Below are 14,584 nucleotides of genomic sequence, written 5' to 3' on the forward strand. Positions count from 1 at the left end.
TAGGGTTAGGGATTAAGTTAGGTTTTATAAAAAATTTAAATTAAAATAAAAATCAGATGTTAAATTAAATATTAATGGTTTTATTTCTTAAAAAAAAAAAGACCTACATGTCACATAATATGTGCTCCACGTGTCTTCTTCATTAGAGACATCATTATTTGGATTACATCTCAGCAGACACATCAAAATTTAAATATATATATATATATATATTATGTTAAATTCAGAGGGAAAAATAAGCACGAATTGTTAAAAACTTTCCCTCCAAACTTATTCGCAGGTAAACTATATACCCACCAATAATAATGGTAAGTAATGACCTACATGTCACATAACATGTGCTCCACGTGTCTTCTTCATTAGAGACATCATTATTTGGATTACATCTCAGCAGACACATCAACATTTAAAAAAATATATATATTATGTTAATTCAGAGGGAAAAGTAAGCACGAATTGTTAAAAACTTTCCCTCCAAACTTATTCGTAGGTAAACTATATACCCACCAATAATAATGGTAAGTAATGATATTTTTTTAATCCTTCAACCATTTCTAAAAGAATCACCTACCAACACTCAGTACTAGATAAGCGTAACTAAAGTAATTTTTACTTACCAATATTATGTAGGTAAAAAATGTATAGGCAAATGTTAGAATTCTTGTAGTTAAAAAGGCAAGTCAACAATGATTTTGTTAAATTTATTTTATATTTAAATACACTAGAAAAATAAATAATTTTAAAATGGTTAAAATCAATTCATTCTAAATATCTTTTCTCATTAAGACTTGTTACTTAAAAGCTTTTTCATTACTTAGTACAATCTTCTATGTGTAGCCTTTCTCATTGTTTGTTACTATATATGTGTCTAATCTCTTTTTTTTATTAAGCAATGCGAAATGATTTCCTTTCTTCTTACTTTTTACTTTTCTTTTCACGACTCTTCAATATAAAAGTTAGGAGAGAGGTTGTAGGCTTTCTTGTCTCTTTCTACCTTCCTCGTCTCTTATGTAAACAAATGATGAGAAAGGCTACTACTCTATCTCGTCTCTTTTTAGACAGCCTTTTCTCTTCGTATAGATAGTCATCGATTGCAAAAATCACAAAAAATAATATTATCCAGCCTAAAAGTGACGAAGAAATAATCCCCTTTTGTAGTAGTGTGGTTTATTCAATGTCAACCAAAAGAATGTTCGTAAGTTATTTGTTTATAAATTGATCTATTGAAATGTGCATGAGAAGGGTGCGCATGACACACGAAGCAGAGTTATTCCACAAGCACGTGTTTTCAATGCTCACCACGGGCAAACTAAACCTCCAAACCTCTCTCGTACGAATTCAGTCTATTTTTCACACACTTTAGTGATAAACAACTTCTCTTTAATTTGACAGAAGAATTTAATAATAAGAAGAAAATTGTCATCACTTTCTGTGGAAAATGACCAACCCATTTGTTTAGCTGTCACTAATTGTTTGGCAACGAAGAGAATATGTATTTTTTTTATAATTAAATTTATAAAAATGCTGAAATCTACGGTGGTGGGATTTCTAAATTGGTCATTGAGGGATGGGATAATTATCATGTGTTGGTCTTACTACATTTATTTAATATTATATAAAGAAAGTTGATTTGTATTTAGAGAATTTCACTTAAAAGATTATATTTGATTTATTTTGCTTCTGAGATTTTAAATGCTTTTTCAATATATATCGGTTTATAATCGTGCGGTACAAAATTCATAGTGGATTCTTTATTAATCTCTGGTCAATTTATTTGTTACATTAATGGCTGTTCAAATTTCGTTCGTATAGAAAAGCTGCTCATGGCTATAATTGTATATAGAGATAATAAAAAAAATAATGTTGGATCTCTTTTTATGGACTGTTTTCGGTTGTATTTAGTTTTCCACATAAAAAAATAAAACTAATTTTAAACTCTACCTAGCAAATTTCATAATTTTACAAATGTTTTTCCATCAAACAATTAATCTAGCAAAAGAGAAGATATTTGGAAATTAAAACGTATTCACTTTTTTATTTCTTTAACAAAAACTACTCAGTAATAATATTAAATAAATAAAGGTATTTGATTAATTATCTACGTGACATCAATTGTTAGTCTTTATCAATAAGTGGAAAGGCCGGTGATGTACAAAAATAGGTAAAAAAAAATTATAGTTGTAACTTGGAATATATTTACATTAATATTCTTTGAAAGGTATAGAATGGCAGAGCCAATTAATTATTGTATATTGGAAGTAGTTCTTTCAGAAAAGAAAAAAAATAATCGAAGTGATTTTAGAGAGTGAATTGCTTACCAAAGTTGGAGCAGTTGAAACATCTCTTTCAGTCTTCATAATTGAAGTATTAACTATATTATATATATATATATATTTATATGGTTATACAAGTTGTTGATCATATCAATTTCTTAGAAAACTAAAATTTGACAATACCAAAATAAGCCTCACAATGCTAGCGTTATCTCCTCCTCTATTTTCAAACATGTACACCATGAGAGGGTCCTTAGAGGATCAGAATAATAACTTTTTATTGAGAGACATGATAGAAGACATTGGTTCAGAACACTCATCACCAGTATTATTTCTTAATTTCCCCACTCCACCAGTACCGTCCGATCATTATCAATTTGAGATTGATCCCTCCACCACGCCATCCACTGCAACCATTAACAGTGATCTGAGCATGGTCAAGAAGCTCAACCACAATGCTAGTGAGCGCGATCGTCGAAAGAAGATTAACGATTTGTATTCCTCTCTCCGTGCCCTACTTCCAGTTTCAGATCAAACAGTACGTAATTACCAACTTCAACTATGGTCCTTTTTATTCCATTGCTTTTGTTGTTCTTTTTCTCTTGAGAATTTGTAATCATTTTCTCTCAATAATGAAATAATAAAGATATTAAATACTTAGGCTACCTCAAGATCATATATATATATATATAAAGATATATCATATTTTCACAATTAGAAGAACTTTTATCTATTTTTTTTAAAGAGTTGTTAATGGAGTATACTTATTATTGTCATTGTAAGAAAAATATTTTACTTCGATATTTAATTGAAGTATTTTCGATGCTCTACGTTACTATAAGAATAAGAAAACAAAAGATTCAGGTCACTGTATATTAATTTACAAAATTCACTACAAGAAACCAGTTCTTTGCCGGCGTAATTCGTAATTGCGCCGGCAAAAATCACTTTCACTGGCGCAATTCATGAATTGCGCCGGCAAAAATCAAACCCTATGCCGGCGCAATTTAACGCCGGAAAAGATGACTTTTGCCGGCGCAAGTCGGGGTTGCGCCGGCAAAAGTAATGCCAGATTTTTCAAAATAAGCGTACAAACTTTTGCCGGCGCCTTTCACCTAACGCGCCGGCAAAAGTCAACGTGTTTTTAAATTTTTACACGTTTGAAATAAAAAGTAGGTGGGCTTACTTTTGCCGGCGCGTTTCGTTGCGCCGGCAAAAGTGAAAAAACGCGCCGGCAAAAGTCGACATAATTAAAACGACATCGTTTTACTTTAGGGTTTACTTAAACACTTTTGCCGGCGCATTTTTAGACTTTTGCCGGCGCAACGAAACGCGCCGGCAAAAGTCTTAACGATATATCTCAGCCGCAGCCTCCTTCTTCCCCATTTCTGTTCTGAGTTTGTAAGCTCTCTCTCTCTCTCCTCTGTGATAGTCTCCGACCACCGGTGTCCCATAATCCCACGCCGTGGCTCAAGTTATATATTGAAGCATCTCTCAAGGTTAGTAAAATGAGAAATTTTTTAACATTTTTGGATTTTTTTCTCAATATTATGTTTTGTAATTGTATTTTTTTTTTGTTATTCTCTCCCTATGAACAGGTGTGTTGTAACTCTCTCGGTGAAACAAATGCAAAGGTTAGTTTATATATATATTTATATATGTTTATATATATTTCGGTTTATATATATATATTTATATATGATTATATATATGTATATATTTATATATATTAGTTATATCCGAATATATATATGTATATATTTATATATATGTATATATTTATATATATTAGTTATATCCGAATATATATATGTATATATTTATATATATTAGTTTATATATATGTATATATTTATATATATTAGTTATATCCGAATATATATATATATATTAGTTATATCTGAATATATATATATACTTAAATTTGGTTTTTTTTTTTTATATATCTGTATATATGTTTGTATATGGATATATGTTTATGTATTTCTGTAAATGGGTGTGTATATATGTTTATTTAATGTTAAATTTTTGTAGAAATTGATTAATATAAATGTATGTGTGTGATATTTGTTATTATAATTATATTTTTCTGTTTATAAAATAAATAAATGTGTAGTTTTAAAAAAATGATATTAATAATGAAAAAGAAAATATAATTTTAGTATTTATTAAAAAAAATTTGATTTGAGAATGTATATTTTTTTAATTTTAATGCTTAATATGTATATTAAAAAATAGATTAGATTATGTATATTAAAAAAAAATATATTATATTTTTTATATTAAATATTATTTGTTTATAAATATTTACTAAATAAATTGTTTTGATGTTACTGATATAGAAAGATTTGATATATGTTATTAATCTTGGTTTATGTTGTGCATGTTATGAGAATGTTCTGTATATTGCTCTGGGACTATTCTGGTTATATATGTGTTTAATTTGTAGGTTTTTAAATTTTTGGGATAGTTTGAAATATAGTCGTTATGCTGCCCAATTTTTGTTGGAGTTAGTAAAATTAATAAAAGTTTAATAATTAATTAAATAAATATTTAAGTATAATTAAAAATTCATCAAAAAAATAATTTTTAACTATAATTTAAATAAAATAAAATTACCAATCATAATAATTAATAATTAATAATTAATTTTAACATTAATATTAGATGTTTTGTAATTGAAAAAGTTAAAAATATAAATGATTTAATAAAATATAAATATAATAAAATTATTATTGATTAAGTAAATAATCCAATACAAATTAAAGAATTTAATAAAAAATTACAAAATGGAGATTAATGTATAATTAAATTAATTTTAAATTAAAAGTAATAAATAAGTAAATGTTAAAGTAGACTAGTCAACGGACACGTGGCAGTACATGATTGATAAAATTTGTTATTATTCTTAAAATATTTTTTAATTTAACAAAAAAATAAAATTTACATTTTTTAAAAAAAAATTCAAAATTTTTTTCAACTTAAGATTAAGTATGAAAAATACATTTTTTTTAAAATTTAATTTTATATTGTTAATATCCTCAAAATTTTTAATTTATTATTATTAAAATCTTCCTATTTATCATTTTGTCTACTTGTTTTCAATTAAAGATTAAGTAATTTTGTTTAAAATCTAAGCAATAATTTAAGATTAAATATTTTTTTTACTTAATCCTAAATAATTGATTAAAAGCAGCAAATTTGATTTTTTTTTTGTAAAAAATGAAAAAAAAAATTATTTTTTGTTACCTTTAAATTGGAAAACAATAAATTGGATTTTTTAAAAAAAATAAAAAATATAAAATGTTTTTTTTTATGAAAAATTATTTAAAATAATAATAATAATAATAATAATGTGTACCAATCATGTTGTGTCACGTGTCATTTAAGTGTTAGTAAGTTGTAAGTTTGAGTAATTTAGCCGGAAATATCTCTATAAATAATTATTTTTGCCAGAGATAGGATATTATTATCAGTTAGTGATAATTAGGGAGACAAACAGTCATGAAATACTTTGACTATCATTTCCCTTATTTTAAGACAATTATTAATATTTTCTTAATTATTTCGCTTAAAGATGGCAAGCGACAGAAGCTGGATGAGTGCGAGGAATCGTTGGTCTCTGGAGTATAGAAATGGTGTTAAGGAGTTCTTCGATATCGCCAAAAATCAGTTGAACGATCGGGGTTTGGTTCGCTGTCCGTGCAAGAAATGTGGGAATGTTAAGTTCCAGCCTATAAATGCAATTTCGATGCATTTATTCAACAATGGCATCGTACAGTCCTACAAAGTGTGGCATTACCATGGAGAGGCGCTGCCGTCGCCACCAGCTGTGGTACGAGATCATGATAGAGATGAGATAGCGGATATCCTGGAGGATGTTTACGCTGAAGATGACGTTCCCCATGGAAACTATAATGATCCTCCCCAAGATGATCCTCAACATCGCGACAAGTATGACAATTTATTTAAGGAGATGTCAAGTGAACTGTACCCGGGTTGCCGAAAGTATTCCGCGTTGAACTTCTTGGTGAAGCTGATGCATCTCAAAGTAATTAACAAGTGCAGCAATCATTACTTTGATGGTTTGCTGGAATTGTTAGTCGACGCTATGCCTGACGGAACAATTTTACCTAAGTCTAACTATGAGGCGAAGGCAAAGTTGCGGAGTATTGGATTGGGATATGAGTCCATCGATGCTTGCAAGCATGACTGTGCACTGTTTTGGAAGGAGAATGCGAATTTGGAATTCTGTCCGGTTTGTGGTGAGTGTCGCTGGCAAGATAATCGTGGGAACGGGAAGAAAGTGGCCCATAAGGTCATGCGGTACTTTCCGTTGACGCCGAGATTGAAAAGGCTGTACAGTTCCAGATATACTGCAGAGGATATGAGATGGCACTATTCTAAAAGGCCAAGGGAAGATGGTGTGATGAGGCACCCCGCTGACAGTAAGGCGTGGAAGCACCTTGATGAGTTGTACCCATCTTTCGCAGCCGAACCTCGAAATGTTAGGCTTGGGTTGGCTACAGATGGTTTCAATCCTTTTGGGAACATGAGCAACTCTTACAGCATGTGGCCTGTAATACTTGTCCCATACAACTTGCCGCCGTGGAAGTGCATGAAACCACAGTCATTAATGTTGTCTATTCTTATTCCAGGTCCTTCTTCACCTGGAAAAGATATCGATGTCTATATGAGACCTTTGGTTGACGAGTTGAAGGAGTTATGGATGAATGGTGTCGAGACAAGAGATGCATACAATAGTACATTGTTCAATATGCGTGCAGCAGTCTTGTGGACCATTAACGACTACCCAGCTTATGCTATGATGTCTGGGTGGAGCACAAAAGGGTACAAGGCGTGTCCCACATGCAATGAAGAAACTCCCTCTGTAGGGATTAGAAGTAAAATTGCATACATTGGCCATAGGAGATTTCTTGATATGGATCATGAATGGAGGAGCAAACGAGCACTATTCGACGGTAACAGGGAACTCAGGCCACCACCGAAACATTACTCCGGTGATGATGTTTTGAAGCAATTAGAGAATTTGCTGATTAGACATCCTGGGAAACACAAAGAATTTGGTGGTGTGAAACGCAAAAGGGCTCCGATTGAACTTAATTGGTCGAAGAAGAGCATATTTTTCGAGCTTGATTATTGGAAGGAGTTATTGTTGAGGCATAATTTGGACGTAATGCACATTGAGAAGAATGTTTGCGACAGTGTCTTGGGAACTTTGTTGAACTTAGAGGGAAAATCTAAAGACACTGACAAGGCAAGACTTGATCTAGCAGACATGAAAATTAGGGAAAAACTCCACCTCCGCAAAGAGGGAAACAAGTGGAAGAAACCGCACGCCAGTTACACCCTCAGTGTCCCGGAGCGTCGAGTTTTCTGTGAATTTGTGAAGTCAGTTGAATTCCCGGACGGTTTTGCTGCAAACCTTTCGAAGAATGTCAATGTCAATGATGGCAAGATAACTGGGTTGAAATCACATGATTGCCACGTGTTGTTTCAGCAGTTGTTGCCCGCCGCACTTAGGTCGTTTTTGGTTCCGGAAGTTCGGAAGCCAATTATTGAGTTGTGCGGTTTTTTCAAAAAACTTTGTGCACGGACTTTGAATGTGAAAGACCTTGAGAAGATGGAGACAGACATTATCACCATTTTATGCAAGTTGGAAATGATATTTCCTCCAGCATTTTTCGATATTATGGTGCATTTGGTTTTGCACCTTCCGAAAGAGGCAATTCTTGGCGGTCCCGTGCACTTTAGGTGGATGTATCCCATTGAACGTTCGATGGGAGTTTATAAACAATATGTAAGAAATCGTGCACGTCCTGAAGGTTCAATCGCAGAAGCTTACGTGGTGAACGAGGCTTTAACCTTTTGCTCAATGTACCTGCGGGGGGTTGAGACTCGATTCAATCGACCTGAGAGGAATGACGATCGCGTTGAATCCCAACCAAATCGGGAATATTCTATTTATAAGGCTGTTGGTCGTCCATTTGGTAAGAAATCAAGTATGCTCCTCAATCCGCAGTTAAAGCAAAAGGCTGAGTGGTATATCTTGAACAATTGTGCCGAAATTAAGGAGTACCTTAGGTGTGTTTTCTAGTATTTTTTCAATAATGATGTTTGGTTTATATACTGAGTAAATGCCAAAATCATAGTTTTTTTGTTCATTTGTAGTGAGCATATGGATGAATTAAGAAGACGGGGGGGCTTGAATCTTGAAGTTCAACAAGAAACTGATTTTCCTCAGTGGTTCAAAGAAAGAGTATGTATATTAGTCAATTCTTTTCTGAAACCTCACTTAGTCAATCCAAAACTAACTTTCAATGTTAATGTTGATAGGTGAACGGTTTGCATGAGTCAACACCTACTGAAGTGAATAATGAATTGTATGCTCTCGCAAACAAATCAAGCGGCACCGTGTACTCATATCCAGGGATGATAGTGAATGGTGTGAAATTTGTGACTCGTGGTCGTGATATGAAGCTTAAAACACAAAATTGCGGTGTAATGGTGCCAAGTGAGGAAGGAGTGAACTACTATGGAGTTTTGGAAGAAGTAATTGAATTGTCCTACTTGATGGGTTACAGTGTTGTCCTATTCAAGTGTAGATGGTTCAATACAAGTAGAATTAAAGTGGAATCCAATTTTACGAGCGTATATGTGAAAGAAGAATGTTATAAAGATGATCCTTTCGTTCTCGCATCTCAAGCGAAGTTGGTGTATTATCTTCGAGATGTGAAAAATGGGGATGATTGGAGGCTCGTTAATGAATACATTCCAAGGAATGTATGGGATTTCACAAATTCCGATGTTGATGATACTGAGACCACAAATGATATACCAATATTGCAAGAAGTTAATTCTTCTTCATTTCAGTTGTGGGTAGAACTTCCAATTTTTGATAATCTTCAGTATGATCGGGTTGATGTCAATGCCACTGAAGTGCACAACGTTGATGATTTGGTTGGCGAAGGTTCAGATGAATTTGTTGTCGATGATGAAGTTGAATTTGAAGACGACACGTTGGTCGAGTATGAAGACGATGAGGATGACGATAATGTTCTAGTCGATAGTGATAGTGATAGTGATGTTCGTAATGATGTTGTAGTTAGTGATGACGAGGACAGTGATATGTAATTTAAACAAGTGTATGTAACTTTTTATTTAATTCAATGAAAAGTTTATTTATTATCATTAATTAATGATAGTATTAGATATAGGTACACATGCACCTATTGGATGCTTTGGGGATAGTCAATGTATTCATGTACTGGTACTCATTTTTTCAATATATTTGATGAAATATGTTGAAAAAATGGGTAGTCGCACATGTCTGCTTACTATCTCCAAGGAATCTATTAGGTCGGAATAGGGTAGGTTGGGAAAGACAATAAGTAATAAAATGTTAATTCAATAACAAAAAATAATAGTGATGCACTTAGTGGATGCCTTGGGGATAGACAATGTATTCATGTACTGCTACTCATTTTTTCAAAATGTTTGATGAAATATTTTGAAAAAGTGTGTAGTCGCACATGTCTGCTTACTATCTCCAAGGGATCTACTAGGTCGGAATAGGGTAGGTTAGGAAAGACAATAAGTAATAAAATGTTAATTCAATAACAAAAAATAATAGTGATGCACCTAGTGGATGTCTTGGGGATAGACAATGTATTCATGTACTGCTCCTCATTTTTTTTAAATGTTTGATAAACATTTTAAAAAACTGAAGAGAAGTACATGACTTCTTACTATCTCCAAGGGATCCACTAGGTCGGAATAGGGTAGGTTTGGAAATACCATAATGAATAAATGTTAATTTTATAACAAAAAACAATAGACATACATAATTTGAATTAGTTAATTAATGAATATTTTAATGTAGAATGGCCGAAACAAGTAATGACACAGGTGGTGGCTCCAAGAGAGGCAGGGGAGCTTATTACGGTGCCAATATCGAGAAGGAGCTGGCCATCAAAAAAGTTACTCATTTGAAAGTAGAGTTTGATAAAGAAACTGGAAAAGCTATTCAAAAGTACGGCAAGTGGTTCAACAATTCTATGGCTCGTTATTTGCGTAGCACCGTACCCCCAACTACACTAGCTTGGGAACAAGTAAAACCAGCTGATATCGAAGTTATTCGAAAGAGACTATCTGTAAGCATTCTTTAAACCTTTAATAACTCATTATTAAATATTTTGTCTATCTTCAAAATATTTTAACAAATTCCAATTTTAATTGTGATTTTAGGAAAAATTCATTTATCCAGAAGACAATCCAGTAATCAACGATGCCATGGTAAGACAAATGCAAAAACATCTGACTGATTGGCGCCACACGATGAAGAAACACTGGGTAGATGTTGGAGGAGAGGTGGACAATGAGAGAGCGAAGTCAAAACCTTTTGTGTCGATCACTTCTTCTGATTGGGCAGTTCTGTGTGATTTTTGGGTTTCTGATTCTCACCAGGTATGCCGTACATTTTACATTAATTTTTAATTATAAAATTACAATTTAGATTAATGAGTACTGTTTTCTTTTTGAAGCGTATATCGAAGAAAAATAAAGAAGCTCGAGCTAAAATGACCATACCAGGAGGACACGGTTCCAAATCCATCGTTGCCCATGTTTATGATCACGTAAATTATAATAACTTATATCCTTACATTTACGAAAATATTATAAATGTCACAATGTTTAAATAATTTGCTTTTTTAGATGGACCCATCTACTGGCCAGCTCCCGAGCATGATCGACACATTCGAGCACCTGCACAAGAAGAAGGATAAGTGGATTAGTGATGCAGCGGCGACAAAACATGTAAGTTGCATAACCTTAACTAATTTATGATCATTTAACTTTAAAAAAGTTTAGTAAATAATTAATAAATATTAATTATTAATTGTTGTTGTCAATTAGTAATTATTTATTAATTATTAATTAAATTTTTAACAATGAAATCTTTATAATCTATGTGCCAATATTTTTATGATTAATGATTGTGGACTAAGATAAAAAAAGAATGTAATTAATGTTGTCCCCGTATCAGGGAGCTTGTGGACTAAAGTAAATTTGGTCATGAAAATCCATATCTGAATCAAAAACATGTAAATATAGTTGATGTATATGTTTGGAGACGTAAATTCCTCATTAATGGAATTAACTGCACTTACCGTATATATCAACAACATCTTCATGATTTTGATTCAGATATGGATTTTCATGACCAAATTTACTTTAGCCCACTTGCTCCCTGATACGGGAACAAAATTAATTACATTCTTTTTCAGTCACTGGTCTGCAGTCATTAATGATAGGATAGGATGTTGGCAGATAGATAATAAAGTTATATTTTATATGTTGTTATATTAAAAATTTATAAGTTAGGTTTTCAAATAATGTTATATTGGAATTCGAAATACGTGCTTTTTATTGTGCAGAATGAGATGACCGAACGTCGAGCATCGCAGAGTACGGCCCCTGCATCATCTGCTGCTTCTTGTGTCGGCGATAATGTCGACGGTCATTTCCCGCCTGATATGGATATTGTCACGGATGTCCTTGGACCCCGCTCGCGTTATAAGAAAGGGTTTGGGGGGTTGCCTAGGTTGAAGGCAATTGGCGCAAAGAGGGCAGCATCTTCGTCAACTTCTCAAATGTCCGGGCAGCATCTTACGTCGGCAAAGAGTTTCAATCTTACCTTCACATATACACTTTTACCGGCGCAAAAATGCGCCACTAAAAAATTAAACTATTGCCGGCGCATTATTGCGCCGCTAAAAGTGTTTTCCACAATATCGTGACAGATTTTTTTACCGGCGCATTTATATTTTCACCGGCGTATTTTTTCGTCGCCAAAAAAGTCCATTGCCGGCGCATTATATTTGCGTCGGCAAAAGTGACATTAGCGACGGAGATACGACGCAATTCTTTGCCGGCGCAAAATTGCGTCGGCAAAAACTCCATAGTTTTTGCCGGCGCAAAACCATACTTTTGCCGGCGCAAATTTGCGCCGGCAAAAGTCTCCTTTTTTGTAGTGATTTCAAATAAGATCAGAAGTATTCTAGAAAAAATAAAGATAGTTTGATAACATCTTTTTAAATACTCTTTTGTTATTTAAAAACAAAATGGTGGAATACAAATTTTGTATTATTTTTTATGCTCTCATCATTCTTACATTTTACGTTGCTTTACTTTCTCTTTCATCATAATCTCACGCATGTATTGGCCAATTTCATAGACTTCTATCCATCTAATGCATCAAGCGGTGTATCAAGCAGTGTAACCCTTTTTTGAATAGTCTAATTTTCTCTCAACCCATTTTTTCTTATTATTATCTTTCTTTTTTTTTCACTCTTTTTTCATTATTTTCCCTATTCACTCTCTCTTCATGCTCTCACTTCTTACTATCTTTCCTCTCACTCCCTCACTTCACTTTTTCTTCTCTCTACTTCTTTTCTCCTTTTTCTTTTGTTCTCTCTAGTATATATATATATATATAGATATATATATATGAAATCTCTGAATTTCTCAATTTTCTCTCATTTATTTCGTTCTCATATTATTTAATTTCTTACACCAATTAAGTATTTTTTTTGTAAATGTTATTCTATTTTTATTTTTTAAAATAAAAAAAACTACATTTACCGAACATTTATTTATTTTCAAATTACATAATAAATATTTTGTTTTTTATATTAAAAAATAGCTAAAAGTAAAAGTGTTACTAAACATGTCTAATTTTAGGCCAGCTAATCTGGAATTAATGATTGAAATTAGTGTTACTTCTACAAATTAAATTAAAGTTTGCTGACAATAATAATGTAACAAATTGTTTGAGAAAATAATAATAATAATGTAACAAATATTTTGGTTATATGTACAGAAAAAATTGAGTATTCCGACTACAGTGTCTCATGTGGTGAAGTACGTACCACTGCTACAAGAAGAAATGGAGGAACTAGTTCGGAAAAGGGAAGAACTTTTAGCAAGGATTAATTCGAGGCAGCAAGGGAATACTAATACTTTCCAAAAAGTCGACAAAATAAAATACACGGCTCCAAACTCATTATCTTCGATTTCAGCAACTAAACTCACTGAGAAAGAAATTGCAGTTCAAATATCCACATATAAACTCAACAACAGCAAACAATTATCTCAAATGTTGCATAATTTTCAGAGTGATGGCTTTTCATTATTACACGCTTCATCATTTGAGTCTTCTAGAGGGAGGGTCTTCCATAATTTACATCTTCAGGTATTGATATTTTTAATTAATTTGTCATTCTCTCCTCTGTTTTTTTTCTTTTCAAATTATTTAAATAAGTAAATCATCTTTATATATATTCGATTACATTTTCCTGTTTTGTATATGCAGCTGGTAGTAGACTCTTATAGTATGGAATGTTGGGCTCTTGGCGGCAAGTCAGTCTTTACATGACAACATATAATGAGTTATTGATCATGTCAAAAGTTTTATCATAAGATATTATAAAGTTGTGTCTTATGATAAGATGGGGTGGAATTGTACATTGAAAATATTGAATACTATCCATTTACTATAAGATAAAATATATATAGGCAAGGAGAGCGTAGGCACGTGTCAATCTTAAAATGTTCCCATGTAATCTTAGTTTTTTTTTTTTTTTTCTGAAGTGAGTCTTGCTCAAAGCAAAGTGACACTAGTTCATTACCAATCAAAAGGACAAATACAAGAATATGGCAGTTCCAAACAAGCAGCCCACCAAAACAATACAGCAACAATAACCAACTTAAAGATGGACAACATAGAGCACAACCTTGAACACAACCTAGGATAACACAAGGACAACCCCAAATATACACGAGCTGGGACTAATACAGAACAAAGTAACAGAAAACAGAAAGCTAAAAAATATAAAGATAAACATTTAACGGACAACAAAACAAAGACCTCACGGCATATACTACCCTTCGGTATCAAAAAGCAGCCTACAAGACCAAGGGAGCTCCCCGAAACCAACCAACATAGAGCTCTTTAAGGTGGAAACCATACCTTATAGTTATTGAGAATATCATATCCACATTTGCTCACATCAATCTTACCCTCCAATATGTGGTAGTGAGCAAATTTTGCAGTATTACACTACTACAAAACTGAGTTTTCCCGACAGCCAACCACGATAGTTAACTCTGTTGACTGTTGTAATTTCTTAGCAGGACTCTACGCCGACAGTTAAAAACTATAGGCATAAAGAGCAACGCCCATAGCTAATAACGGTCACTGTTGCTTTTGACTGTCGCTATTGACCACA

The 14,584-nt window shown here is 32.6% G+C and overlaps 1 protein-coding gene across 1 annotated transcript; it reads left to right on the plus strand.

Annotated features, from left to right (window-relative positions):
* Positions 1 to 2,430: 2,430 nt before the first annotated feature.
* LOC133821463 (transcription factor ORG3-like) lies at positions 2,431 to 13,862 on the plus strand. The gene is made up of 3 exons (XM_062253747.1): positions 2,431 to 2,811; positions 13,177 to 13,548; positions 13,669 to 13,862. Exons 1-3 carry the CDS (start codon positions 2,473 to 2,475, stop codon positions 13,729 to 13,731), a joined length of 774 nt encoding a protein of 257 aa, XP_062109731.1. The 5' UTR covers positions 2,431 to 2,472; the 3' UTR covers positions 13,732 to 13,862.
* Positions 13,863 to 14,584: the final 722 nt, after the last annotated feature.

The sequence above is a fragment of the Humulus lupulus genome, chromosome 3, assembly GCF_963169125.1.
Source record: "Humulus lupulus chromosome 3, drHumLupu1.1, whole genome shotgun sequence".
NCBI lineage: Eukaryota > Viridiplantae > Streptophyta > Magnoliopsida > Rosales > Cannabaceae > Humulus > Humulus lupulus.